At 41.9% G+C, this 24,967-nt stretch overlaps 3 protein-coding genes across 12 annotated transcripts in view; 2 read left to right on the top strand and 1 right to left on the bottom strand.

The window, feature by feature from the left end:
* Nucleotides 1–10,956, top strand: part of LOC131456233 (microtubule-associated protein 4-like) — a 60,786-nt gene extending 49,830 nt beyond the window's left edge. For 6 of the 10 annotated variants that reach the window (XM_058624578.1, XM_058624903.1, XM_058624659.1 and 3 more), the window contains 10 exons: nucleotides 443–694; nucleotides 1,672–1,870; nucleotides 2,349–2,411; nucleotides 3,278–3,567; nucleotides 3,953–4,009; nucleotides 4,733–4,825; nucleotides 5,376–5,457; nucleotides 5,844–5,956; nucleotides 6,782–6,986; nucleotides 7,375–10,956. In XM_058624578.1, coding sequence (XP_058480561.1) covers nucleotides 443–694; nucleotides 1,672–1,870; nucleotides 2,349–2,411; nucleotides 3,278–3,567; nucleotides 3,953–4,009; nucleotides 4,733–4,825; nucleotides 5,376–5,457; nucleotides 5,844–5,956; nucleotides 6,782–6,986; nucleotides 7,375–7,382 — 1,362 coding nt within the window. In that variant the 3' untranslated portion in view covers nucleotides 7,383–10,956. The remainder of the gene's footprint in view (nucleotides 1–442; nucleotides 695–1,671; nucleotides 1,871–2,348; nucleotides 2,412–3,277; nucleotides 3,568–3,952; nucleotides 4,010–4,732; nucleotides 4,826–5,375; nucleotides 5,458–5,843; nucleotides 5,957–6,781; nucleotides 6,987–7,374) is intronic. The other 4 variants (XM_058624485.1, XM_058624987.1, XM_058624742.1 and 1 more) reach the window with 4 other exon arrangements.
* A 934-nt stretch (nucleotides 10,957–11,890) lies between these two features.
* ift74 (intraflagellar transport 74) lies at nucleotides 11,891–23,073 on the top strand. Its single transcript, XM_058625767.1, has 20 exons — nucleotides 11,891–12,014; nucleotides 13,549–13,682; nucleotides 14,085–14,208; nucleotides 14,299–14,347; nucleotides 14,452–14,550; nucleotides 14,624–14,684; nucleotides 14,814–14,873; nucleotides 14,963–15,024; nucleotides 18,970–19,108; nucleotides 19,516–19,578; nucleotides 19,956–20,099; nucleotides 20,272–20,312; nucleotides 20,425–20,504; nucleotides 20,744–20,797; nucleotides 20,990–21,087; nucleotides 21,194–21,320; nucleotides 21,866–22,029; nucleotides 22,101–22,226; nucleotides 22,533–22,593; nucleotides 22,751–23,073. The coding sequence occupies exons 2-20, from the start codon at nucleotides 13,554–13,556 to the stop codon at nucleotides 22,864–22,866; spliced, it is 1,797 nt and encodes a 598-aa protein (XP_058481750.1). The 5' UTR covers nucleotides 11,891–12,014; nucleotides 13,549–13,553; the 3' UTR covers nucleotides 22,867–23,073.
* LOC131457063 (leucine-rich repeat-containing protein 19-like) lies at nucleotides 15,497–18,586 on the bottom strand. The gene is made up of 7 exons (XM_058625886.1): nucleotides 18,482–18,586; nucleotides 17,568–17,699; nucleotides 17,212–17,453; nucleotides 16,948–17,059; nucleotides 16,629–16,716; nucleotides 16,137–16,331; nucleotides 15,497–16,038 (listed from the first exon to the last, which is right to left on the bottom strand). The coding sequence occupies exons 2-7, from the start codon at nucleotides 17,655–17,657 to the stop codon at nucleotides 15,713–15,715; spliced, it is 1,053 nt and encodes a 350-aa protein (XP_058481869.1). The 5' UTR covers nucleotides 17,658–17,699; nucleotides 18,482–18,586; the 3' UTR covers nucleotides 15,497–15,712.
* Nucleotides 23,074–24,967: the final 1,894 nt, after the last annotated feature.

Genomic DNA, 24,967 nt, shown 5'->3' with positions numbered 1-24,967 from the left:
AACAAAAGACTTTAAATATCATTTACATACAAACATTTCCATAAACAACATTACAACCAACTTTCACTAAAGTCTTACAAAATAAAACGTAGGTTGAAATGATTTGACCTTCATTCATGTTTGAATCTTCAGTCTCATCCACATCCAAACCTGTAAAAGCCTCGTACTTCTAACATACATACACACACACACACATGCATGCAGCTCACCTTTACCTGACTCATTTTAAATTTTCAAAATTATTATTTGCAGCATCATTTTTATCAATAATTCCTGATTATTTTAAGTTGATTTTGCTGCTTGTGCTGGTTAATGTTCTTTTTCATTCTTCTTATTTTACTTTTTCCATGTCCTCTGCTTTCCCCTCCTTTTTTGCCATCCATTCATCATCCATCCATCCATCATCCATCCATCATCCATCCATCCATCCATCACATCACAGTCTTTTGTCACGGCGACCAAACCGAGCACAGCTGCTAAAATGCGTCCCAGCTCCACAGCTGCCAGCAGTGGCTCTGGTTCAGCCTCTGCTCGGCGTCTCACCCCCTCCTCCACCTCCTCCACCTCAGACAAAAAAACAACCACAGTAAAGACAACAGCCACAAACACTGCTGGCCCAAAGAGGCCATCCAACCTCACTACCAGCCGCCTCTCAACCTCCACCACGTCTACAACACGTGATGTCAAAGCCAAGGTGAGTGTGGACGTCAGAGACAGACAGTCAGAGACAGACAGAGACAGACAGACAGTCAGAGACAGACAGACAGACAGAGACAGATAGTCAGAGACAGACAGACAGTTAGAGACAGACAGTCAGAGACAGTCAGAGACAGATAGTCAGAGACAGACAGAGACAGTTAGAGACAGACAGTCAGACAAAGACAGAGACAGACAGTCAGTGACAGATAGTCAGAGACAGACAGTCAGACAGAGACAGTTAGAGACAGACAGTCAGTGACAGATAGTCAGAGACAGACAGAGACAGTTAGAGACAGACAGTCAGTGACAGACAGTCAGACACAGACAGTCAGTGACAGACAGTCAGACAGAGACAGACAGTTAGAGACAGACAGACAGTCAGACACAGATAGTCAGAGAGAGTCAGTCAGGTGGATATTAATGCAGATGTGATGATGATGTATCGTTGGCTTGGCTGAGAAGAGCAGAGGTTCAGTTCTGGAGAGGTTTAGCTGGAGGTGATGGACTTTCATCCATGATACATCAGAGAGAGACCGTGTGGTCGTCATGTGACAGATACAGCTGAGTATCATCAGCATAGCAGTGACATGAGGAGCCATGTGAGCGGATGATCTGGCCCAGTGAGGTGGTGAACATGGCAAAGAGGAGAGGCCCCAGCACTGAGCCTTGGGGCACCCCTGTGGCAAGTGTAGTTTAGTTTAGTTTGGTTTAGTTTATGAGCATTACCCATACGTTATAATAGAAGAAACTAAACAATACGTCCACAATAGTAAAGGAAAATAATCATATAAAACGAGACTAGCAGTTTGAGCTTTAATGTGGTTTAAGGTCAAAAATGAACTCACACGTCCTTAAATACATTAGCATGAACATTATAACATATAAACCGTGTTATTAGACCGTCCTTGTTTGTGTGTTTCCTCTGTACAAACACTTGTGTGTTTTTCTTTTGTCTTTTCTTCCTCTTCTTAGACGACCACAGAGAAACGTCCCTCTGTGCCAAAGGTCACCACCACCTTCACCTCCACCTCCAATCAAACAGGCTCCACAGCTGCCACCAAAAATGGAACTGGTCCCACAGCAGCCAGTAAAACCACCACATCAACTACATCAGCACGGACGTCGGCGTCTGCTCGCACTGCTGCTGCCGCTGCAGCCAAAAAGCCTCTGTGTACGGTGGACACACACACACACACACACACACACACACACACACACACACACACACACACACACACACACTTTTAATCTGTGTGTATTTACAGTGTTGATATGTGAGTTGAATGAGATGAAACATGTTGTTGTTTACCTGTAAACACTCAGTCACAATAACACTGAGTGACAGGTGAATAGAATCATGTGAAAAGAAAGATTTGATGTCAGTGTTAAAAATGCAAAAAATGGAAATGTAATTAAATTATAAAATGTAATAAAATAAAGAACATTTCAGTCACAGGTTAAACTAAAAATTAGTTTAACTTAGTTTATGCTATTATTCTTTGTTTTCTATGCAAATACAAAAAAAATAATAATTCTAGAATGATTTTATGATCTTTTTTCATATTAATATTATAGAAGCATTTCTCTTATTTACTCATGTTTTTCTCTGATCTTCACACTTTCTCTATCAACTCACATTTGTGTTTCAGTGTCCAAGACAAACAGCAAAGCAGCAGAGGAGAAGAAGCCCAGCACTCTGAAGACTTCTGCAGGTATCACTGCACACACACACACACACACAACACACACACGACACTCTCACTCAACTAATAAAACACACAACCTTTGGATGCCATGGCAACAAACTCACTGTATTTAATCCTTAACAGTAAAAACAACTTTATTCTCACTGCATCATGAATAATGGAACACAGTCAAGTCCACTTTGGTTTGTTACAGTTTTTAATCTAATGATGAAATCTATGTACTGTGTTATTATATATACTGATAAAACAGTAACATGTACATGATGTAATATTGTAAAGATGAAGGTCGTCAGATAAAGTCAGAGAAAACTTCTCTACATGTCCGTGCTCCGGGTTTTCATGATTCTGTTCCTGCACTTTCCTCGTGGACACAGATTAGTTTATATTTATATTGGTAACAGGAGAAAGTGTCACAGTCACAGACTCACACAGTGACTTCCAGGATTACTGCTCCCCACTGCTGATGCAGCCTCTGCTGCTTTAATCGTCTTTAGAAACATGCATTTCTGCACTTTAAATGTGTCTTAATGTCAGGGAGGCTTCACTGTGAGCCTCCGTATCTTTTATTTACTGCAAACGTGTCTCCTCTCTGCTGGAGGATTTAAATAAATCCTTCTGCTGCCTCTTTCCTTCAGCAGGTGCTGAGTCTGAGTCCAGTTTACGATACGGTCCATGTCAATGTTTTCATATTCTCCATCCAATGAGTTTAAACATGGATTCTTTACATATTTGTATCTTTTTCACCTTCATGTTGTAGATGAATGAAAATGGAGGTTATATTATTATGGTATGGGTTTATATTCACGCTCGTGTCAGATGTCGTCTCACAGACACAGATTCACCTTCTCTCACTGTTGGTCTCTCTCTTCCAGCTGACTCCACCAAACCTAAGACCAGCACCAGCAGCCGCACCACTGGTGCCTCCTCCTCCACCACCACCACCTCCTCCTCTCGCACTCTAACCAAACCGGCTGCACCATCCTCCACCTCCGGCTCTGTACCAGAGAAGAAGCCGCTGGTGCCCCGCGTCCCCCGGGCTGCTTCCTCCACCACCATGAAGAGCACGGCTCGGCCCGGCACGGCACCAGCCCCCGACATCCGCAACGTCCGCTCTAAGATCGGCTCCACAGACAACATGAAGCACCAGGCGGGCGGAGGAAAGGTGGGTTTCATTCATTCATTCATTCATTCATTCATTCATTCATTCACTGACTGCTCCTCCGACTCAGAGTCAAACTAACTCAGTGTGTTCATGTAGAACACAAGCTCTCAGTCTCAGTCTCACCTTCTTACAGCTTTGATTTCTTTACTCTCATGTTTTTCACATTCTTCAGACTTTAGTTTTCACCCTGGAATTCTCATCTCTGTCTTCTGTGACTTCAGAATGTCAGATCCTTTTCACCTCCTCCTCCTCCTCCTCCTCCTCCTCTCTCCCAGTCTCCCTCTTTCATTCATCTGTTCCGCTCCTGCTTCAGCTTTTCTCGAACCATAACCCCTGATTTTATTTTCACATTTGTTTTTGACCCGGGCCGGGCTTGTCTCCCCAGGTGTCCTCTGCCTCTCAGAACAGGGCTGTTGCTCCCAAAGAAACGAGCCAGAGCAAAGTGAGTTCCCCCTGCACCTCCTCCCCCTGCACCTCCTCCTCCTCCTCCTCCTCCTCTCATGGTTTTGTTTGTTTTTATTGAATGTAGATAAAGTGATAGATGTATCGTGCTGCAGTTGTAAACACACTGTTACATACTGAACTTTATATTTACATATTGAAAAAGCACCTCCTGTTAAAATGTATCCTTTATTCAATATTGCAGATATAATGATGTCATCATCTCTGTCTCATTTATGATGAAAGATAAAGAAACAACACTTCACATGATTTATTAACATCTCATAAACAAGTCAATCACTGAGGTTAAACAGTGTTGATGTCGTGTGTCGCCATGGGAACAGAAATGTTAGTATTTTCACTGTGTTGTGAACGAGACACTGAATGTTCACATAGATGTTGTGCATGAGTGTGATTCGTGTCCGGTCTTCACTGGCTCCTGTCTGTCTGTCTGTCTGTCTGCCTGTCTGTCTGCCTGTCTGTCTGTCCTCCACTGAAACAGTAAAACATGCGTATGAAGACGCTCGCTCCCTCTGTCCCGTCTTCTCTAACCCTGCGTGTGACGGTGACCTTTCTACTTTCCTCCTCTCTTTTTTTCCTGTCCCTCCTCTCCATGCTCCCTCTCTTCTGTCCTCTCATGTCTTCCCTCTGTCCTCTCATGTCGTGCCTCTGTCCTCTGTCCTCTCATGTCCTCCCCTCTTGCTGCTATGCTGTGTCCATGTAGGTTCAGATAGTCTCCAAAAAGCTGGACTTCAGCCACGTCACGTCACGCTTGGGCTCCAAGGACAATATGAAGCATGTTCCTGGTGGAGGGAATGTAAGTAGAGTCCGGCCCACGAGCAGACGCATGTGAAGCGGCCAGTTAGTCAAACCATTCCACAGCAAAGAAGAACAACCAGAGTCCGGACGGAGCCTTTGACGTTAGAGGGAGCAGGAGCGAGCTGAACGTCGGCTGTAGATTTAAAGCAGTTTCACCGTCTATAACAGTTAGTGGACAGCATGTTAGCAGAGCCCTCAGTCACACACACAACCTGCTTTACCTCTCCCTGTGCCCCGCCCCCCCCCCCCCCCCCCCCCCCGTCACTAACTCACTAAACACCAGCGCTCAGTGTAAATGATCTGCTTCTGTCAGGACAGTGTGGAAACACTGGTGAATTCTTCTTCTTCCTCCTCTTCTTCCTCTTCCTCTGTTGATGATGTGACTGTTGTGAGGTGTGTGATGAGATGATGAAAGGTTGAAATGTGTTTAATGTGAGACGGTGAGAGCTGTGTCGTCTTTTAAAAGGTTAAACTGAGCGACGGCGTAACCCTCGACCGGCGTCTGTTTGTCACTGTTGATAAAAACACGCGTCTGTGACGTTTGACAGGTGCAGATACAGAACAAGAAGGTGGATTTGAGTAAAGTCACGTCAAAGTGTGGCTCCAAGGACAACATCAAGCACAAGCCTGGTGAGACGCTGTCATTCATAATCATCATAGATGTGTGTGTGGTCACTTCCACTGCTACAGTCATGTGTATGTGACATTTATGTCATTTATGTATATTAGATGTAAGATTAGCAATTTGCACTTGCATCCATCGCCTCAACTAAAGCCGACAAACAACTGTTCCTCACCAGCAGGTGGCAGTAGTGTGTAATTGTTCTGTGACATGTTTGTTTATCTCGTTTTGTCCTCACACAGACGGACAGTCTGCTCACATTTGTGTCCAAATTCAATGATGCTGACGTGAGCAGATGCTGCTCTGTGTCCTGCTCTTTAAAACATGAACCGTGTGTGTGTGTGTGCAGAGTGACATCCTCTTGTATGATGGTCTGTTTCCACGTGTGCTGCAGGTGGCGGCGACATTAAAATCGAGTCCCGCAAATTGAAGTTTAAGGAAAAGGCTCAGTCCAAAGTTACCTCCATGGAAAATGTGAACCATTCACCTGGTGGAGGAAACATCAAGGTGAGCTCATCACACACACACACACACACACACACATCTGACGTGTGTGAATGTCTTTGATTCCTCGCTCCCTGTGTCTCTGCATGTTAATGTAAAGTTTATATATGTAAATGTCTGCTTCCTTCTCCTGACCCTTTGACCTTTTGACCTCTGCTGTGTTGTCTGGATGCTCGACACAGATATATGCTTTATATTTATAGATCGTTTTTTTTGTTGTTGAGTAAAACGACCAAGACAAAAACATTTGCTATTTGCAAATGTGTATATTTCATTATTTAAATGGATATGATGATGTCACCTGTCCCCTCAGCCTCAGACTTCATCATCACTTCACTCTCATCCTCACGTTCACACAGTCATCACCTGCACTCTCCAACGTAGAGACGCAGAAACAATAAAGTATTTTCTGTCTTTTGAATAATGATGTTCAGCGTTAGGCTGCTGGAGAAACACGACAGCACATGATGTGAGCCTCTTTATTAAAACTTAAAACATAAAACATGTTTGAGATCATGTTGGAGAGAGCAAGAGAGAGAGAGAGCACCTCATGGTTCCTGTGTTTTATTAAACATGTTCAGTTATTCTGTCTGATCATATCTCAGTTATTATTATTATTGTTTTCTGTCTGACATCCATCTCCTCTCATTCACATCTGGCTCCAGGTCTTTGCAGATTTCTCTGATGTGTGTCCTGTCACAGTCTGAACAAACCAAACCAAACTAAAGAGTCTTCTTAAATACTTGACTTTTAAAAAAGAAGTCAGTGTAAATGTGGTTTTTCAGATTTGGAGCCAGGTTGTTGACACGGCCTGCTGTGTGTTTGTAGGCTGAGGCTGAGGCTGAGGGGGCCCAGGAGACAGCAGAGGGGACTGGGACCCCCCTGAGTGGCACCGAGGCCCCAGCCCCAGGCTCCGAGCCAGGGCAGGCTGGGGGCCCCGCTGCCCAGGAGAATGGGCTGAAGGATGGGGTTCCCTGTGTGAGTGAGGGCCTCCGGGAGCCCCAGGCTCTGGACTCAAGCATCCCAGAGACAAGTAAGTTGACGTGGGCCGGACTTGTGCGGGGACAGAGTCAGGTTTGTTTAGCAGGTGAAGAAGCACAGGGTTAAATCCATGATGTTCACGGATGAACGATCAACTAACTTTACAAAGCACGGCAGATTATGACCATGTATGAGTCAGAGTTTTTCTTTTTTCCCTTCATGTGATAAAATATCATGATGAAAAAAATAGAATTCCTTAACTTAAATATACGTTTATTTTTAAAATGCAGACCAGTTTATTGAAGTTAAAGTATCATCACTAAACTCTGTCATAGTTTGAACGTCTGTGATAAACAGAGCCGTGTTCACCACGATGTCTTTGAGTCTGTCTTCATCGTGTCTCCTCATCACACCATCATCTTTGACTTCTTATCTTGCAGGCATTTAACTCTGGTTCCCTCCTTCCTCTTCACCTCCACCCCCACAACATCACCTCCACCCAATCTCCTCCATGCTTTTTTATTTTTTTACCTCTTTATCTCCTCCTCCTCCTCTTCCTCCTCCTCCTCCTCCTCCTCCTCCTCCCCCCTCTCTCTATTTTCCAACCTCTCTGCTGCAGATTGAGTCTTTGAAGCTCAACTTCCGCAAGAACGCTCGCTCTCGTACGGACCACGGCGCTGACATCATCACGTGTCTGGCCCCCTAGGACAACAACCACCCCCGCCCACATGGCTCCTCCTATTCTCTACACCTCCACCAATCACCAAACCCAGCACCTGACACCACGCAGTGTCTCCCTGTGTAAATGGTTGGGGGCTGCATGCTGTGATGACCCCCCGTCGCCCCCCCCCTCTGCCCCCTCCCTGCTGCACCTGCAGGTGGAGGAGGTTCAGGGGAGCAGCAGCTCCTCCTTCATGAGGTCATAACCTGACTGTGCTCAGTAAATCACTGAAAACCCTCTTCATCTTAAATCTGTGGTCACAGCTTTGACGTTGTCTCAACTTCTGCCCCGCCCTCACATCTGCCCCGCCCACCTGTAGAGACTCATCTGTGTGAAGGAAAACTTCAGGTCGGCTGACCTTTGCCCTCTCTGTCCTGTGCTTCACCTCTGCTCCACACGTCAAACAATAGCCAGATGTGTTTATTTGTCCCGTGAACAGCATGGAAACCCTTTCACACTCGTAAACCTCGTTCAGACGCAGTTGAAACATCTGATCTCAGATCTGATCAGTCATGAATGTGTCCACAGATTCATCTGCAGCAGTTTCAACTCTAATCAGTGCTTAAACATTCACTCCAGCTCCTCTTCATTTAAAACAGCTGATCTGTCCTCTCTCCACGTGAGGTCAGATCAGCTGATGAGGTCAGATCAGCTGATGAGGATGGATGTTCACAGCAGGTCTGAACGAGTGCTTGGTCTTTTTCTCGTGACTCTTCCCCAGTCAGTGCTTCATCATAATTCACCGTCATCTTCATCAACACTTTCCACAAACAAGCTGATAAACAAAATAAAGCTAGACGACATGTAGCTGTGTGAACTTTGTAGGCTTTAACTCATGATTCTCTGTGTTTGTGATGTTGTGTTTGAGTGACTAAATCAGCTTTGGTGTTGACTTCACATCTGGTTTCTGTGTTTGTGAAACCAGTTGTCTTTTATTTATTGTATCTTTGATTCCTGTATGAGCAACAGAGTCTTTACTCTCCTGATAGAACTCGGAACACAACACAAACACACACTCACAGTGAGGAAGGACGTGACCTTCAGAGGGAAGGCGGTGACCTTCAGAGGGAAGGAGGAAAGTGAGGAGAGAAGTGTTCCTTTAGAAAGTTGATGAGAGTTGTTTTTACGCCAACCTACAAGAGGAAGTTCAGTGAAGAAGAGAAGATGAGGGAGACGAGGAAGATGTGTCCGATTAGTGATGATGATGATGATGATGATGAAGAGGGACATCCTGATCCAGCTGTTGTAGGATATTGACTTGTAGTGTGTGTATGTACGTGCGTGTGTGTGTGTGTGTGTGTGTGTTGGCAGTGGAACATATTGTGGCTTTAATCCCGCTCTTGTGTAGCACCTGTTGCCTCCAGCTGCCTTTGTAATGCATGGTCAGATTAAGATTAGATGATATAATCTGAGCAGTGACTGTGAATGTTGCTCCTCAGTGTAACTGCAGTGTTTCTTCTGTTAGTCACCTGAGACGAGAGCAGGTTTATTTACAGTGAATCAGACAAACAGAAAGTAACTCACTAACCACAGTGAAGGCTTTTCTTAACATGTTTCCTTACTTTTATGTTATTAGTTTGATCATCTCAGTTTGATAAAACAATGCTTATTATTAGTTTTTTGCAGAAGTTAATTGGTGATTTAAAACCAAAACAAAGACTGGATTATTTCATCTAAATGATTATAATAACACACTTTAAAGGTGATCGATGTGAAATATAAACAGCATGACAAGCACAGTGTCTGCATCTTTATCAGTGAAACCAGTATTTGAGTTTATCATGTTTCATTGATCAATGATGACTCATCATTGTTGTTTTATATCATTTTTCACATAAATCACCTTTAATTTGTACAGTTTTAAAAGTTAAAAGTCATTTTCCATGAAACAAACCAGGAAGTGACAGTTCGCCCACTGCGCGTTATACAACAAAATAATGCTTATATCGTATATCACTGCATAAAACATATCAATCAGTTAGTTTAATTGACTAAGAATACAATTTACTAATTTTAACAAAATAAATAAATGCCTTGTCAGAAATTGTATCATATCGTAGCTACATTCACTGCCCCCTAGTGATGACATCAAGTAACAATAACACTGAGTTTAATTCAAATTTAAAGTGAAGAATGGTTGACACTAAACTGCACCTTAATGCTTTACGATTTTCTCATTTATGATAAGAGAGCAATAACCAGGCTTTTCCACTGCCTCCTCCTGATCAATCATTCATCATCAGACAGTCGAACGCCTTAACTGTTGAATTAAAGCTGGGAAGCAAAGATCAAATTCTTCAAACTGAAATAGGCAATAAATTGTGGTTCATGTTTTCATGTTTGACTTTGTTGTGAAAGTTTTCCTCCTGGTGCCTGTTCACTGTCATCACACACACACACATGTAAATAGATGAATTTACTGATGATGTTGGGGGGTCATGTACCTTTAATGGTTTCAAGTGGAGGAAGCATTTTACCATAACTATTATATTCTCATCATTATTATTAGGATTATGACAAACTGAAAAAGTTTGCCTTTTTCTTTGAAAGGGGCCACTGAAGTGGAAGAATGTCTTTGAGATATATTATTGTACTAAAGACGCAACGCTTTTGTATATGTATTTATGGTTGTGTTTGTGCCGTGATGCTGACGGGGCGCCGTGACACTGACGTGGCGCTCACGGGGCGCCGTAACGCTGACGTGGCACTCACGGGGCGCCGTGACGCGTCATACTCTCAGCTTCACAAACGTCACAGGAAGATTTTATTATTTTGATGTGGTGATGTACGAGCAGCTTGATTTACAAATGTTCAAACTTCATTAACACGTTAACAAGAAGATTTCTATGAAAACACACTAATATCAACAAACCCAGTCTTAACAGATGAAAGTCATATTGGATTAGCTCGTTAAACACAGCAGTGACCTCTCTGGGGTCACATGATCTCATGATGAAAGAAGTGAGAGTCTAAAGCAACACAATCACGTGTGGTTTATCTCTCTCACACACACACACACACATTGGTTAGAGGTCAGTGTGGAAAAGATGCACACTGACACACACACATACGCCAACAAACAGCTACAGTTCCTGCAGAGCATGAAAAACAACTATGGGATATTTTAGGTATTATTATTATTATTATTATAATTATAAACATTTACAGAACCTCCTCGTGGTTTTTTGTTTTGTTTTTTCATTCAGTTGAATTTTATTTTTGGTTTGAAAAAGTGTTTATTGTGATTACTTGTTAATTAGTGATGTGATTATTAAACAAAATAAAATAAAATAAAACTCTTGTTTGTGTTCAATTGTCTTTGTCAGAAACAAGTTACTCTAACAAGTTACATTACTTTAACATGTTACATTATTTTACTCTAACAAGTTACATTACTTAGACGAGTTTCATTAATTTAGTCTAACAAGTTACATTATTTTATCCTAACAAGTTACATTACTTTAACAAGTTTTATTACTTTAACAAGTTACATTACTTTATCCTAACAAGTTACATTACTTTAACAAGTTTTATTACTTTAACAAGTTACATTACTTTATCCTTACAAGTTACATTAATTTACTCTACCAAGTCACATTACTTTACTCTAACAAGTTACATTACCTTACTGAAGTACTGTAACACTTAAAAGCCTTGTTGCCTTCTCACTTGTTACCTTATATATGCTTCCTTTAGGGAACATTATTAGAAAGCACAACATACACTTGTATTGTTATGCAGATGACACACAGCTATATTTATAAATGAGGCCGGATGAAATAAATCAGGTTGTTCAACGCCAGGATTTTTTTTTTTTTATTATTATTTTTATTTTTATATTGTCTCAGAGACATTAAGTCCTGGATTGACGTTCTACTTTTAAACTCAGAAAAAACTGAGGTCATTATACTCGGCCCTAAACACCTCAGAGAAAAACTTTCTGATCACATTGTCACTTTAGATGACATCACCATGGCTTCCAGTTCTACTGTGAGGAACCTTGGAGTTATTTTTGACCAGGAAATGTCATTTGATTCACACATAAAACTCATTTCCAGAACAGCCTTCTTCCACCTGTGGAACATTATGAAAATAAGAACCCTTCTGTCCTTAATTAAAACAAAAGTAATTCTCTCCATACAGTACATTTCTTGAATGTGGTGTGTGTGTGTAGTTCCTGCTGTGAGACGCTGGGGGCAGAAGTGAACTATGTTTTCGTCTTCGTGTGAACAGAAGAAGAAGACAGTGACGTCGGCGACATGGTAACATGGTAACACGGAACGTCAACATCCGGAGTATCAGGGAGGATTTTCATGTGAAGTTAGTGAAGTAACTGTGTGTCCTCCTCGCTCCTCTCAGGTAACAACATTCACTGAAGACACCACTTTATTCACCAAACAAGGAAACACGCGCACACTTTGTGTGAAACGCGCTAGCTTATCGGGCTAGAACCAGCTAACATGAGCTATGAGCTAAATGCTAGCATGTCCGGTTAATTCCACATTTATCGTCACAATGTTTCTTTAAGGTTAATAATGTTAACGTCCTGGAATGTAATGTCGTATGACGTCGGTAGCATAACAGAACGTTAATATTTGTCTTGTTTATTTATTTGTTTTTATTCGTGTGGCCTGTTTACTTTTATTTATCATTCAAAAACTTTATTGCCATTATGTAAACGCACAAACAGTTTGAGTAAAAAAGCTATAACAAGAGCGACATTCGTTTTTCAGTAGAAAATAATAATAATATAACATGTAGAAAGAGAATAACTGAACAACTACATATTGTGACTGTATATAGTGAGCACTGTAAACTTTGCAGCTTTGTGTTTATTTGACATGAATCAGTGCACTTGTTGTTAGTCAGAAGCTGTTGTGGAAGCGTGTATTTGTGTAGAAACAAGTAAAAGGAGGACATGTGGGTCTGTTGTGGTTTCCATGGTGGCCCCATCACATGTTTGAAACCATATGGGACCTGACTTAGCACTGCTGTTGCACGCTGTCTCACCTTGAGCAGAAGAACACCTATGTCAGGCTTCTGTTCATAGATTTCAGGTGTGCCTTTAACTCCATCATCTCAGAGCAGCTGGGTCTTCAACGTCTCGACACAGTGACAGCAGGCGGTCACACATCAAAACCCATCATGAAGAGCACAGAGTCTGAGGTGCAGATCCCACAACCTTCTCCTCATTGTGGACAAAACCAGAACGGTTGTGACAGACTACAAACAAGAACACACGATGTGGAGATGTGTTCCCTCTGCAAACTCAGGAACACAGGTCTTCTCATCACTCTGTACAGCTAGTTAGGAAGCACCTTAACTACCACACAGCACCACCTTCTGGTTTGGGTGCTGCAGTGCTAGTGAAGGCACCCTGCAAATTCATAGGTGCTCTCCTCGCTCTTTGATGGAGCTCTACTAGCAGCGATGCACCCTCAGGACCACCAACATCATGATGGACCCACATCACATCTTCTCCTTATCGTCATCTGAAGATACAAGAAGCGGCAGCTGCACAACCAGCAGGAAGCTGAACAGCTTCTTCTGACAGGTCATCAGAATCACCCTGGCCCTGACCCTAACTCTGACCCTGACCCTGACCCTGTACAGCTGCTCTGAGTGACAGAGAAAGATCATACACTGAAGTAGAGGGCGTTCATTTATTTGTATCATTATGACGTTTTTAACTGCACCTGTGGTTGAGAAACGATTTCTCATTATCTTGCGTATGTGTTTGCACAGTGACGATGACAGATGTTATGTTTTAGGATTCAAAGCAGATCCTCGAGCTTTACTGTAGATAGATTAGATCAGATTAGATTATATAATCTATAGTAATATACTGCAGCCAGCGGCCTGCTGACTGTGAATATGTCCATATTGTGTTTAGTTGTCATGGCGAGTCAGCGGCCTTCCTCCAGCATGGGCCGTCCGGTGAGTCGTAGTGGATCTGTGGTTCCTGGATCTGGGAGACCCCCAACAGCTGTCCGACCTCCGCCTACAGCCATACGAGTCGCAACTGGGGTGAGTCACCTGCAGCTGAGCTAGATTTTAGTTTGAACCTGTAAACACAGAGTATCATCATATCAACTAAAGACACACAGGACTGAAACTAAGACTGTCCACTGTCCGTCTGTGATTATTCTGGTTCTCACAAAGATGAATCTTAACATAAAGAACTTCATGTGAATATTCTCACAGTGAGTATGATTGTAGCTGCACACTGATAATCTCACAGTATCACTGTTGTCATGGTTATCAGTGTAACATGAAACATGACTGATGAACCTCAGAAAGGTTTAACTTCTAACAAATCAAATCTTTTAGAACTGTTTACATTTGTTTCCGCTCGTCATCACTTGTACTAGTTACAACAGATTTCTACACGTTTGTCATTGAGATTTTCTTGTTTCATTGTTCTTCTAGATGGTTCCTGGTACGAGGGGCGGAGTCCCAGTCTCCACCCCCGGAGTTCTGTCCGCACAGATCAGAGTGACTGACAGACCTGTCACTCAGCAGGGACTCAGTGGGATGAAGACTGGCATGAAAGGTTCAGTGTGTTTGAAATGATTCTAATGATAAAGTTTATATTTATTTATACAACATTACATCATTTCCTCTGTCTTTGTTCCTCATAAAGGACCTCAGAGACAGATTCTGGATAAGTCCTATTACCTGGGTCTCCTTAGGTAACAATATTTATTAAATATACTGCAAAAATACAAGTATGAGATGTTTGTAATTAAAGGTCCATTCAACCATTTTCTAGTGATTGATTGTTGATTTGCTTCAGGAGTAAAATCACTGAGTTGACCACAGAGACCAGCAAACTGCATAAAGAGATTGACAATTACAACCAAGAGAACTCTGTCTACCTCTCCTATGAGAAGAGGTGAGTGATATTTGTTTAAGTGTTTTAGTCATTTAATTACAGACTGTGTAAAAAAGTCTTGTTTTGTCCTCAGGGCTGAAGGAATGGCTGCAGAGATAAAGGAACTACAAGGTCAACTCGCCGACTACAACATGGTAAACAGCTGTGGAGTGTATTATTGTCAGTGAGACACAAATATCTGAAGTGAAGGACACTTGTATCACCATACGATACATAGTGTTTTCAATGACTTGAATGTAAATGTCATATTTGTATATTTGCAGCTGGTGGATAAACTCAACACCAACACAGAGATGGAGGAAATGATCAATGACTTCAACACTGTAAGTTCACTCCAGAGGTCAGAGGTCAAGTGTGAGACACGACGATGAAACATCCTCTCACTGCTTCCATGTTCCTGTGTTTTCTTCAGTTAAAGGCTCAGAACGACAGAGAGGCTGAAAGCATCGACCGTATCTTCACCGAGAGGAGAGAGTGAGTCTTTACTCTTCTGTATTTATGCAGAGCTGCTTTGGTCTTGATGATCATTCTGCTTTACGCTAAAGTTTCCATTCACTCACACGTTCGCTCCCAACTCCGTTAGACACAGTTTTCTAGACGTGATATTAGACCGTATATTAGGAAGAACTTAGCACATTAAAGTAAACTATATTACTGATAAATAGTAATTGTTTTTTAAAAATTTCAACATTGATCAAAATAATTGTGATTCCCTTTTCCCACCCTCTTTTCTTTACAAATAAACATTATTTATATCATAAAAATGAGATTCTTGCATAATGAAGAATATTTATTTCAAATAATTTGGCATAATTGAAGATTTTTTTTAATATCCTGCAATGTGATCGGGACGAGGCAGTTCTTAAGTGAGCAGAGCTTAAAGTCTGTTTCTGAGATACTTTACTTTACTTAATGTTCTGATTATCAACAAAGAGAAGCTCAACAGTAAAATCAAACTCTTTGTATTTGTGGACAAAAACAAGACATTTGAGAACATCATCATTTCCATGTTTAACAAACACTGATCAACATTTTTATACATTTTACAACCAAAGGAGAAGTTGAAAAATACAATAGTTGATTATGAAATGAATCGTTAGTTTCAGCCTGAGACTTTGTGAGAGGGTAACTGCTGCTCTGATGAAATCACCCCTCCTTGAAGTCACTCTTCCCTCCTGATGTATGGATCTTCATAATACACCTCCTCCTCCTCCTCCTCCTCCTCCTCCTGCCCCTCCATCTGCCAACTGTCCTGTTTGAAGGTGAAAGTCTGATGGTCGAAGTGAATCCCCATCTCTGGGAAGCCTGTTGTTATAACGTCCTCGTCGTCCTCGTTGTCCTCTCCTAACCGCTGATGACGGTAGTTGTGGAAGAGCTTGTACCAGGAAGGTCCTTTGATGGCACAGACGATGAGCAGAGCCGTCGTTAACGCCAGGGCTACAACACACGTGATGAACTTCCACGAGTTACCCAGCACAGCGGTTTGTTCTAGAGGAGGAGGAGGAGGAGGAGGAGGAGAGATAATTCTGTTAGGCTCGTTGTGTTCAGTTCATCTGCGTGTGTAATATAAGAAGAGTTAGTGGTACCGTTGTGGTTTGATGGCAGGACGGTGTTCAGTGATGCTTCTGAAGATGAAGTGTGAGGCCGTTGAGAGTCGGCTGATGTTGGTGTTTTTTGTGGGTCAGTGGTGAAGGTGAGTGATGGTGATGGATAACATGCAGCTGTAGCTTCTAAAAGATCTTTACCCGCCTGAGTTTGTGGAGAAGCACATGTTGGTGACCCTGTGGACACAAAGGTCACATGCAGACATGAATCTTTGGTAACAGTTAAAATGTCACCACAGTCGACCTCAGTCATTGGCTACATGGAAGTTGTTCCTCTGAACCTCTTAACTGTCACAAATGCAGCCAACAAGGTCATTGTCATTTATATGATAACACATGTATATTATTGACTTATGAAAGAAGTAGTGAAAACATGTCCATTTGTTGAAAATCAGACTTTTCACTTTTACTTAAATAAGGAAACTGAAACATACAGTAAATAAAGGCTAATATACTGTATAAAAGAAACATTACCAATGCTGATATTTGCTGCTGTGACCTCTTTAATGCTGAGCAGCAGAGAACAGGAACAGTTCCAGGGGTTTTCCTGTAGCTTCAGCACCTGATGAGAGAAAACAGGATCTGCTGGAAAAAGAACTTCTTAAAATGTGTGTGTATATATATATATATATATATACACACATATATACATATATATGTATATATATATATGTATATATGTGTGTGTGTATATATATACTTATATATACTTATATTCATAATTTGACCAACAGTCTGATTAATTTCTGTGTGTGCTGTGATTGTTGTTGATGGAGGACAGTTGGGATGTCACCTTCAGACTCTTGAGTCCTCTGAACAGCTCTGTAGGCAGACGTGTCAGCAGGTTGTGGGACAGGTCCAGCTCTGTTAGGACGTCCAGGCCGGACAAAGCCTCAGGCTCCAGCCTGGAACAACAGCCACAGTCATTACTGTGACAACTGTGGCATTTTAGTACGATATAAAAGTGTGAGACTTCAGACTGAGGCTCAGCACTCCCTCAGCATCGCTGTGACCTCTGTGTTTTACTGTAGTGTCCACATGTGAAGCTCTTATTCACCTGCTGATGTTGTTCCTGGACAGAGAGATCACTCTGAGGTGTGGTACCGCTGTGAAGAACTTGTCTGGAACTGCAGTCACACAGTTCTCATCCAAGAGGAGTTCAGTCAGATCACGATACGTGGCCAGAGCGAGTCGGTCGGTGTCGTTCAGAGTGATCAGGTTTCCCTTCATCTCCAGTCGAGTAACAGAGGAGCTGTTGTCTTTGTCAGGAATCACACGCAGAGTCTTGTTGTTCAAGTCCTTTACCACAGAGGGACGATTATTATCACTACTGTACAACAACGAACAACCAACTCACTGTGACGCACAGTCACCGCATAATTGAATCATTCAGTGAAATGTAATGATTTTCACCTCAGTCACAGCAGTCGTTCCCAGGATGTTCAGAGTGACGGCTGCAGTCAAACACAGCAGGAGGAGATGTTCTCTGCATCTCTGCATCATCTCACCTGACACACATACAAAAGAAAAGCTGCTCTGCTTCTCCTGGGACACACAGAGTAGAACAGGATGCTTTTTTCCTTCCCCTCTTTCATTAAAACCAACTTTTAAATGAACTGGCTTCACTTCACACAGACAATTCTTTATTTTTATTTTTTTTGGCTGCGTTCCATTTAGCTTCTTCAGTTTCAGAGTGCATGCAGGCTCACGACCGCACTGTCCTCACTAACATGAACTAAACAGAGTCATTGTTAAAGTGATCAATAACAAACGTGATCAATTAAAGATGTAAAGACAGATTAGGAGCAGAAGCTGAGTGCAGACATGACACGCGATAAAGGAGTTTATGGTTGTGTTGTACAGTGAACTATAATACTGAACATCAGTGTAATCTTTTATGATTCTTTTCAATAATGTGTCTCGACTTTATTCAATAGTTTCAACAGTTTATGTTAAACATGTAATTCAGAAAACTTTTCACTTGTCAGGATTGTTGAATAGTGAGTTCTCCTGAAACATATCCGTGTGATTAACACATACACAGACCAGCACAATAACATGAACACGCTTCAAACAGAGAGAAATGGCTTTACACAGTTTTATTCACGACTCAACTAGGTTTTATTTCCTGTGTCGTTCCTCGTATTTGAACGACAGTACGTATGTATGTCACCCTGTGTGTATCAGGTTAGAAGGAAACATACAGAGTTATGGATTAGCATAATTCACACGTTAATCACGTTAATGTGTCTTTGTTTCCTTCTGTCATCATGACAAAGTGACAAATCATGTATAATCACTTATAAAACATAAGTCAAGTCACGTACCTGTACTCCTACAGTGGTGGAGGTGAACTTTTATCCACCTGCCACACTCTCACACACTCTCACACACACACACACACATACTGTACGTACACGCCCCACCAGAACACCAGATGACCTTTGATCCTTGTTGTAAAACAAAGTCTGACACAGTCACTGTTCCTGTAAGCTCAGCATTTATTAACATTCACACATTTAAGATCTTTGTTGAACGTGTGTCTTATGTAAGTGTGTATGTGTTAAAGGAGTCTGGTGGAAGGAAAGGAAATGAGGAGATGACTTAAATGAGAAGGAAACTACAGCCTATGGCCAAATCCACCCTTCCTTCATTTTATCCCTTCCACCCTTTGACCCTCGTATCATTCTTTCATGTTTCTCCATTATCTCTAGTTTGTGTCGTCACATTTCTTTGTTGTGATAGAAAACATTGTGAGTAAAAACGTGTGAAACAAGAACGTGAACGTGTTCTCTGTGCTGTGTTTGCTCCACAGGAGAGAGGAGGCAGTGAGGGCCATAGAGGAGGAGATCAAGAGGGAGAGGCGGGTGGCAGACGAGGTGGTACAGTCCATGCCGGCTGCAAAACAAAACAAGTATTTCACCATGGCTTCCACCAACGAGGAGCTGCTGCAGGTTTGACTTCAGTGATCTGATCTCAGAATAACTCCATATTACTGCTGTAAACTCTTCACAAGGAAAACACGCTGAAATCGCTGCTGTGCATTTTGACAGGAAATGAATTTTATTATATTTTCATTATTCATCGTTGTTCCTCTCTGAGGCACCGGACATGAAATATTGACTGTGTTTCACAGTCATGAATATTCTAATCACCATGATCTCATCATGATCCTCAGTAAAATCATATATCATCTCATCACGAACCATCTCTGATGACTCATTACATGATTTTATTTAATGTACAAAAAGAAGTGAGTGAGATGAAAGAGGTTTAAAGAGGAAACAGAGCAACATAACAGGAATGTGAATGAGTTAGTAACTCCTCTGTCTCCCTCTGTTGTTGTGTTTTGGTGTTGCAGGAGCTCAGTGTTCTGCAGGAGGAGCTGGACGTCCTCATGACCCGGAAGGAGGATTATGAAGCTGTGAGTTGATTGTATGAGGACAAGCTCACTCTCAGCCAGCAGAGTCTAAAACGTCTAAAACCTACGATATCTACGTCACACGTTCACGTCTTTATCTCACTGTTAAACTGAAGTTTGTAAACCACTCACTCTCCCACACCAAAGTCCAAAGAGAAAATCAGTGATTTTATGTGGCGAGACACAGGAGCTGCCTCGTGTGGTCACTTTGTGTCACTGAAGTGAGTGATGTAAAATCACTGATTGTAGTATTGAGCATGTATGTTTTTCCCCGATGATGTCATCAGTTGATGATCAGATGAATGTGGTCAGTGCCTGACGTTGACATCAGGACAGTTGAAAGTAGTTCCAGGTGTGATCCTGCGTGTTGTTGTGTGCAGGAGCTGGCCCACTCACAGATCAAACAGGAAGTGGTGCGTCTCCATGAGACTCTGTCAGCGCTGGAGGCAAAGCGTGACGCCATGGAGGCGGAGCACAAGAGCCTGGGCTCACCGCAGGAAGAGAGGGAGAAGCTATTCAAACAGGTGAGCAACACTATAATAACAGTGATAATCATAAGAGTAATAATGATAATAAAATCAGATGATGCAGTAAATAAAGATCCAGTGTTTTCATGAACTCAACATTGTTTCATAAGAAAATAGATCAATCAAGTCAAGTTTTATTTGATCTTTACACTTTTCATTTGTGTTCAAGGTGAAGGAAGACAACCAGGAAATCGCCAACATGGAGACGCAGTCAGTGAACATTTAATTTTGACTACGAGGAAAAGTTGGATTATAAAAATGGGAACATCAGTGTAGTGACGTGTGTGTGTGTGTGTGTGTGTGTGTGTGTGTGTGTGATCAGGCTCACAGAGATCAGAGACAGGAGTGGACAGATCACAGAGCAGATCCGTCAGCTGGAGCAGGACTCAGAGGAAGCTCAGGGTAAATCACTGCACTCAGCTTTGCTTTAGTTTAATCTGTATGAAGAAGGTAAAGATGCTGCACATTCAATAACCTCATCTATTCACATTTGCTTTGTCATTTTAACTATCAGTATAATGACTTACAGCTTGTATGTAAGTAATAGAAAATGTAATTCATTTTCTTAAATGTTTATCGTGTTTGCTTAAGACAGAAATGTCACATTAATAATGATAATAATGATCCTGTTTATTTAACAGGGGAGTGTCAACAGAAATACAAGGAGCTGAAGAAGAAGGAGGAGGAAATTGACCGTAAGTTTAAACTTCACATATAAAATATCAGAATTCAAGTTATTTATAGAAGTAATATTAAAGTGTTGGAATGTAAAACACAGGGAACCTTCACATCAGTACTGTTAGAACACGACCACCAGGGGTCACCACAGTCTTTTCACAGTTTCAAAGTGACAGTTTTTTTATTTTTTTTAAAAACTGTTCCTTCAGGATTTGTGGAGTCGTTTGAGAAGTCGAGGTTTGAGGTTCAGGAGAAGATGACACAGAGTCAGGAGAACATCGTCTCTGTCCTGGAGCTCTGCAGCAGGGTGAGCTGCACGAGCATGTCAGTCAAGGTTCATGGAACCACCCCAAAACTGACCTGTGTTCTGTCTGTCTGTCTGTCTGTCTGTCTGTCTGTCTGTCTGTCTGTAGAACATGTTGCGACTTCGTCAGGTGGACACAGTGACAGCCAGTGAGCTGAGGAACATGCAGGAGGTGCTGGTCAGTAAGGAGACTGAGGTGGTCCAATCAGAGAGCACCGCCAGAGGACTGACAACAGGTCAGTCACACACACACACACACACACACACACCAACACCTGCAGATGATATTGTAATGTGTAGTGAGAGTAGAGGACAAGTGGAAGACAGACTGGACAGAAGAAGAAGACAGAATATCTGTGTGTGAAGGACAGTGCGACAGGTGCTACAGAGAAGACGTGGAGAAAGACCATGAGTTTAAATACCTGAGGTCAACCATCCAAAGAAATGGACAGAGAACCGGAGAGGTGAAGAAGGGTGGAGACGAGTGTCAGGACTGATGTGTGACAGAAGGAGAGCAACACAGGAGGTCTACAAGACGCTAGTGACACCAGCTAGGGGACACAGGGACACTGTCTAAAAGACAGGAGCTGCAGAGACCAGGACTGACAGGATTAGACATGAGCATATAATCCAGAGACAGTTTGAAGATAAAGTCAGAGAGTGAAGGCAGAGTTTATTGTTACTTAAACAGGTGCAGCCATGTTTTCTAACATGTCTCTGCGTCTTCAAACACGATGTTTACTTTAGTGAACACTTACAATGTAACCTCTAACGGTCACAGAGTCCCAGCGTCTGCAGCAGGACCTGGAGAAGGTGCAGCAGCTGGAGGGGAAGATCACAGGAGAGCTGAGCAGCCTGAAGGAGCGGATCAGCACCATGGAATCTGAGCTGCTCACCTTCAGAGACCTGGACTCGCTGAGACGCTCGGCAGAGGACAAGAAGAGGGTAAGACGGGCTCTGCTGGAGAAAGACACAATTCAAACGCGTGTACTCATGAGTGTGCTGCTGTGCCGCAGAGGCTGCAGGACGAGCGCCTATCGCTGACTCAGCGTCAGGATTCATTCAAACAGCTGCTGGAGGAGATGAACCACAAATATGAAGCTCTGAAAACCAAAGTGCAAGACAACGAGACCCACGCTCAGGTGAGAGCTTTTCATGCCTTTCCAATCCTTCCCTCCCCTGTCAGCAGTGGCGTGCCCCAAGGCTCTGTCCTGGGGCCCCTCCTTTTCATCATCCACCTCCTCCCTCTTGGCAATATCTTCAGAAAATGTTGTGGATGACTGTGGAGCACACGCCCACAACAATATCATCACTGTTCACCTTCAAATCCCAACGAAAAACTTACCTTTTCAGATGACTTCATTAACCACTGCTGATGTGCTCCTGAGCAAATATTCTTACAAATGATAATCTGATGTTTTCTCTGTGTGTGTGTGTGTGTGTGTTAGCTGGCTAACCTGGAGAGGAAGTGGCAGCACCTGGAGCAGAACAACTTTGTAATGAAAGAGTGTATCCTTCAGAGTCCATATGTGTGTGTGTGTGTGTATGCACATGATGTCCACAGATAACAGCTGTGTGTGACAGGTCATGTGACAGGTCATGTGACAGGTCTCTGTAAAAGTCATCCATTGGTCACAGCAGGGATTTTCCTCAACTGCAGCATTAGTCATCGCTTCAAAATCCCAGGAGAGCGACTACGCCTCTGTGGCCAAGACCGTCGCTCAACAAGTGTCTGAGTACAACAAGAGTCTCATAGACTCACTACAGAACAACAGAACCTGAACAGAACCTGAACAGACTCACTACAGAACTACAGAACAACAGAACGTGAACACAGAAACTCTCTGATTGTCACTTGTATTATATTTGATTCACTTGCTTGTAAATGGATATTTTCTAGGTATTTTTCTGTGATACTTTTGTAGTTTTCTGCAGTTGATCCTCAAAGCTTCTTAATAACTGGAATAAACATAAGCTGATGTTGTAAAAGTTGTCATGTTGTCGCTGCTTTCATTACAGAACTATATCAGGGATCAGAGCGTAAACATCACAGCACAGTACAACATCAACACAACTACACATGGGCTACACTCGACTCCACAGCAGTGGGACCGGGTCCACTCAGGGTCACTGTCTGGATCCAGCAGCGAGAATAAATCTTCATCTTCATCACTGACCTCTAATGGCAGGAAAAACAACTGCATGTGTATAGATTTATATTTACTGTGTGCACTGAGGTTAATGTGTGACATGTCACACACACATATAATATATATATATATACTGTATATATATCACACAGAGTGTTGGTATGAGTGAATCATCACTTTGAGGTGATGAACATTGTTTGGTTTGTAATTTTAAACTTATTTGGCAGCACAAAATGGACGCCTCTGTAGTCTTACGTCACTAATGAGGAATGTCATCCTTTCTGGTCTGTGAAGGCCACCGTAGCTCCCTGACATGCCTGCAGAGGGAGGGGTGAGCAGAGACTTCTCCATTCACCACTAGATGTCACTAAGTCATACACACTGCACCTTTAAAAAGTCTGCAGTCTTGAGAGTTCCTCACCAGCATCGTGAAGACAACATGGACCCTAACCCAGGTTATAATGAGTTCAAATGTTATTTAAAAGGTTTTTTCATGTGTTTGATAATCCACTGCAAACACAATTCATGTTTTATTTTGAAGTCTGAAAATATTAAAACATAATCTTACTGTATGTGAATTAAAATGGCTTTTATTTTGTCTTTCTTCAGTTTCTTGCAGCTGTTTGAGACACGGTGACTGAACCTCTTCATTTTTACATTTGTGACTGATTTATTGACTTATTTATCAGGTGAGATGTTAGTTATTGTGTGAGTGTCTGCTAAGTAAGCATTTCTTGTAATTCTAAACATTTATTCCGTTTCTTTATCCTCTTATCATCTTATATCATCTTATATCAACAACGTGTGGTTTGATGATGAGTTTGATGAGATTGATGAGAAAATGCAAATAATTTCCACATATACATGAATGGGAAACAGTTGTAAAAAGGATCAAAAACAAGGCCACTTTGGAGCCTCACAGTGTCATCATACTGAGGTAGAAATGTGTTGGAACTTTAAACGGGTCACGAGACGAGGACTAGACGAGGACACATGGGTCTTTCCTCACCGCAGTCAAAGGTTTGATGCATATTACAGTTTCTCAACAATCACAGTTCACGTTTTCTACTTTTCTTCCATGTTTTCTGATTTTATAATGAGTGGGTGTCACCAGAATGAAACTCTTCTGCTCACAATTTCCAACCTACACAGACAATTTTTACATAATAACGTTGATATGGTTGTTGTCTAACCCTGTGTGTTGTTTTCATTTTTATATGACTTACACTTTAGTATGTCATCCAAAGTCAGTCAAAAAAAGTCATGAAGTCATACTATATGACTTTTTTGACTGATTTTGGACGACATACTATACTATGACTTTTTGAGTGATTTTGGACGATATACTTTACTATGACTTTTTATGGTGATTTTGGACGACATACTATACTATGACTTTTTTGACTGATTTTGGACGACGTACTATACTATGACTTTTTTGACTGATTTTGAACCACATACTATACTATGACTTTTTTGACTGATTTTGAACAACATACTATACTATGACTTTTTTGATTGATTTTGAACGACATACTTTACTATGACTTTTTATGGTGATTTTGGACGACATACTTTACTATGACTTTTTATGGTTATTTTGGACAACATACTATACTATGACTTTTTTGACTGATTTTGAACGACAAACTATACTATGACTTTTTTGAGTGATTTTGGACGACATACTATACTATGACTTTTTTCGGTAATTTTGGACGACATACTTTACT

Source organism: Solea solea, chromosome 1, assembly GCF_958295425.1.
Source record: "Solea solea chromosome 1, fSolSol10.1, whole genome shotgun sequence".
Lineage (NCBI taxonomy): Eukaryota > Metazoa > Chordata > Actinopteri > Pleuronectiformes > Soleidae > Solea > Solea solea.
The sequence above is the reverse complement of the archived record's forward strand: the minus strand, read 5'-3'. Positions and strand labels throughout refer to the sequence as shown.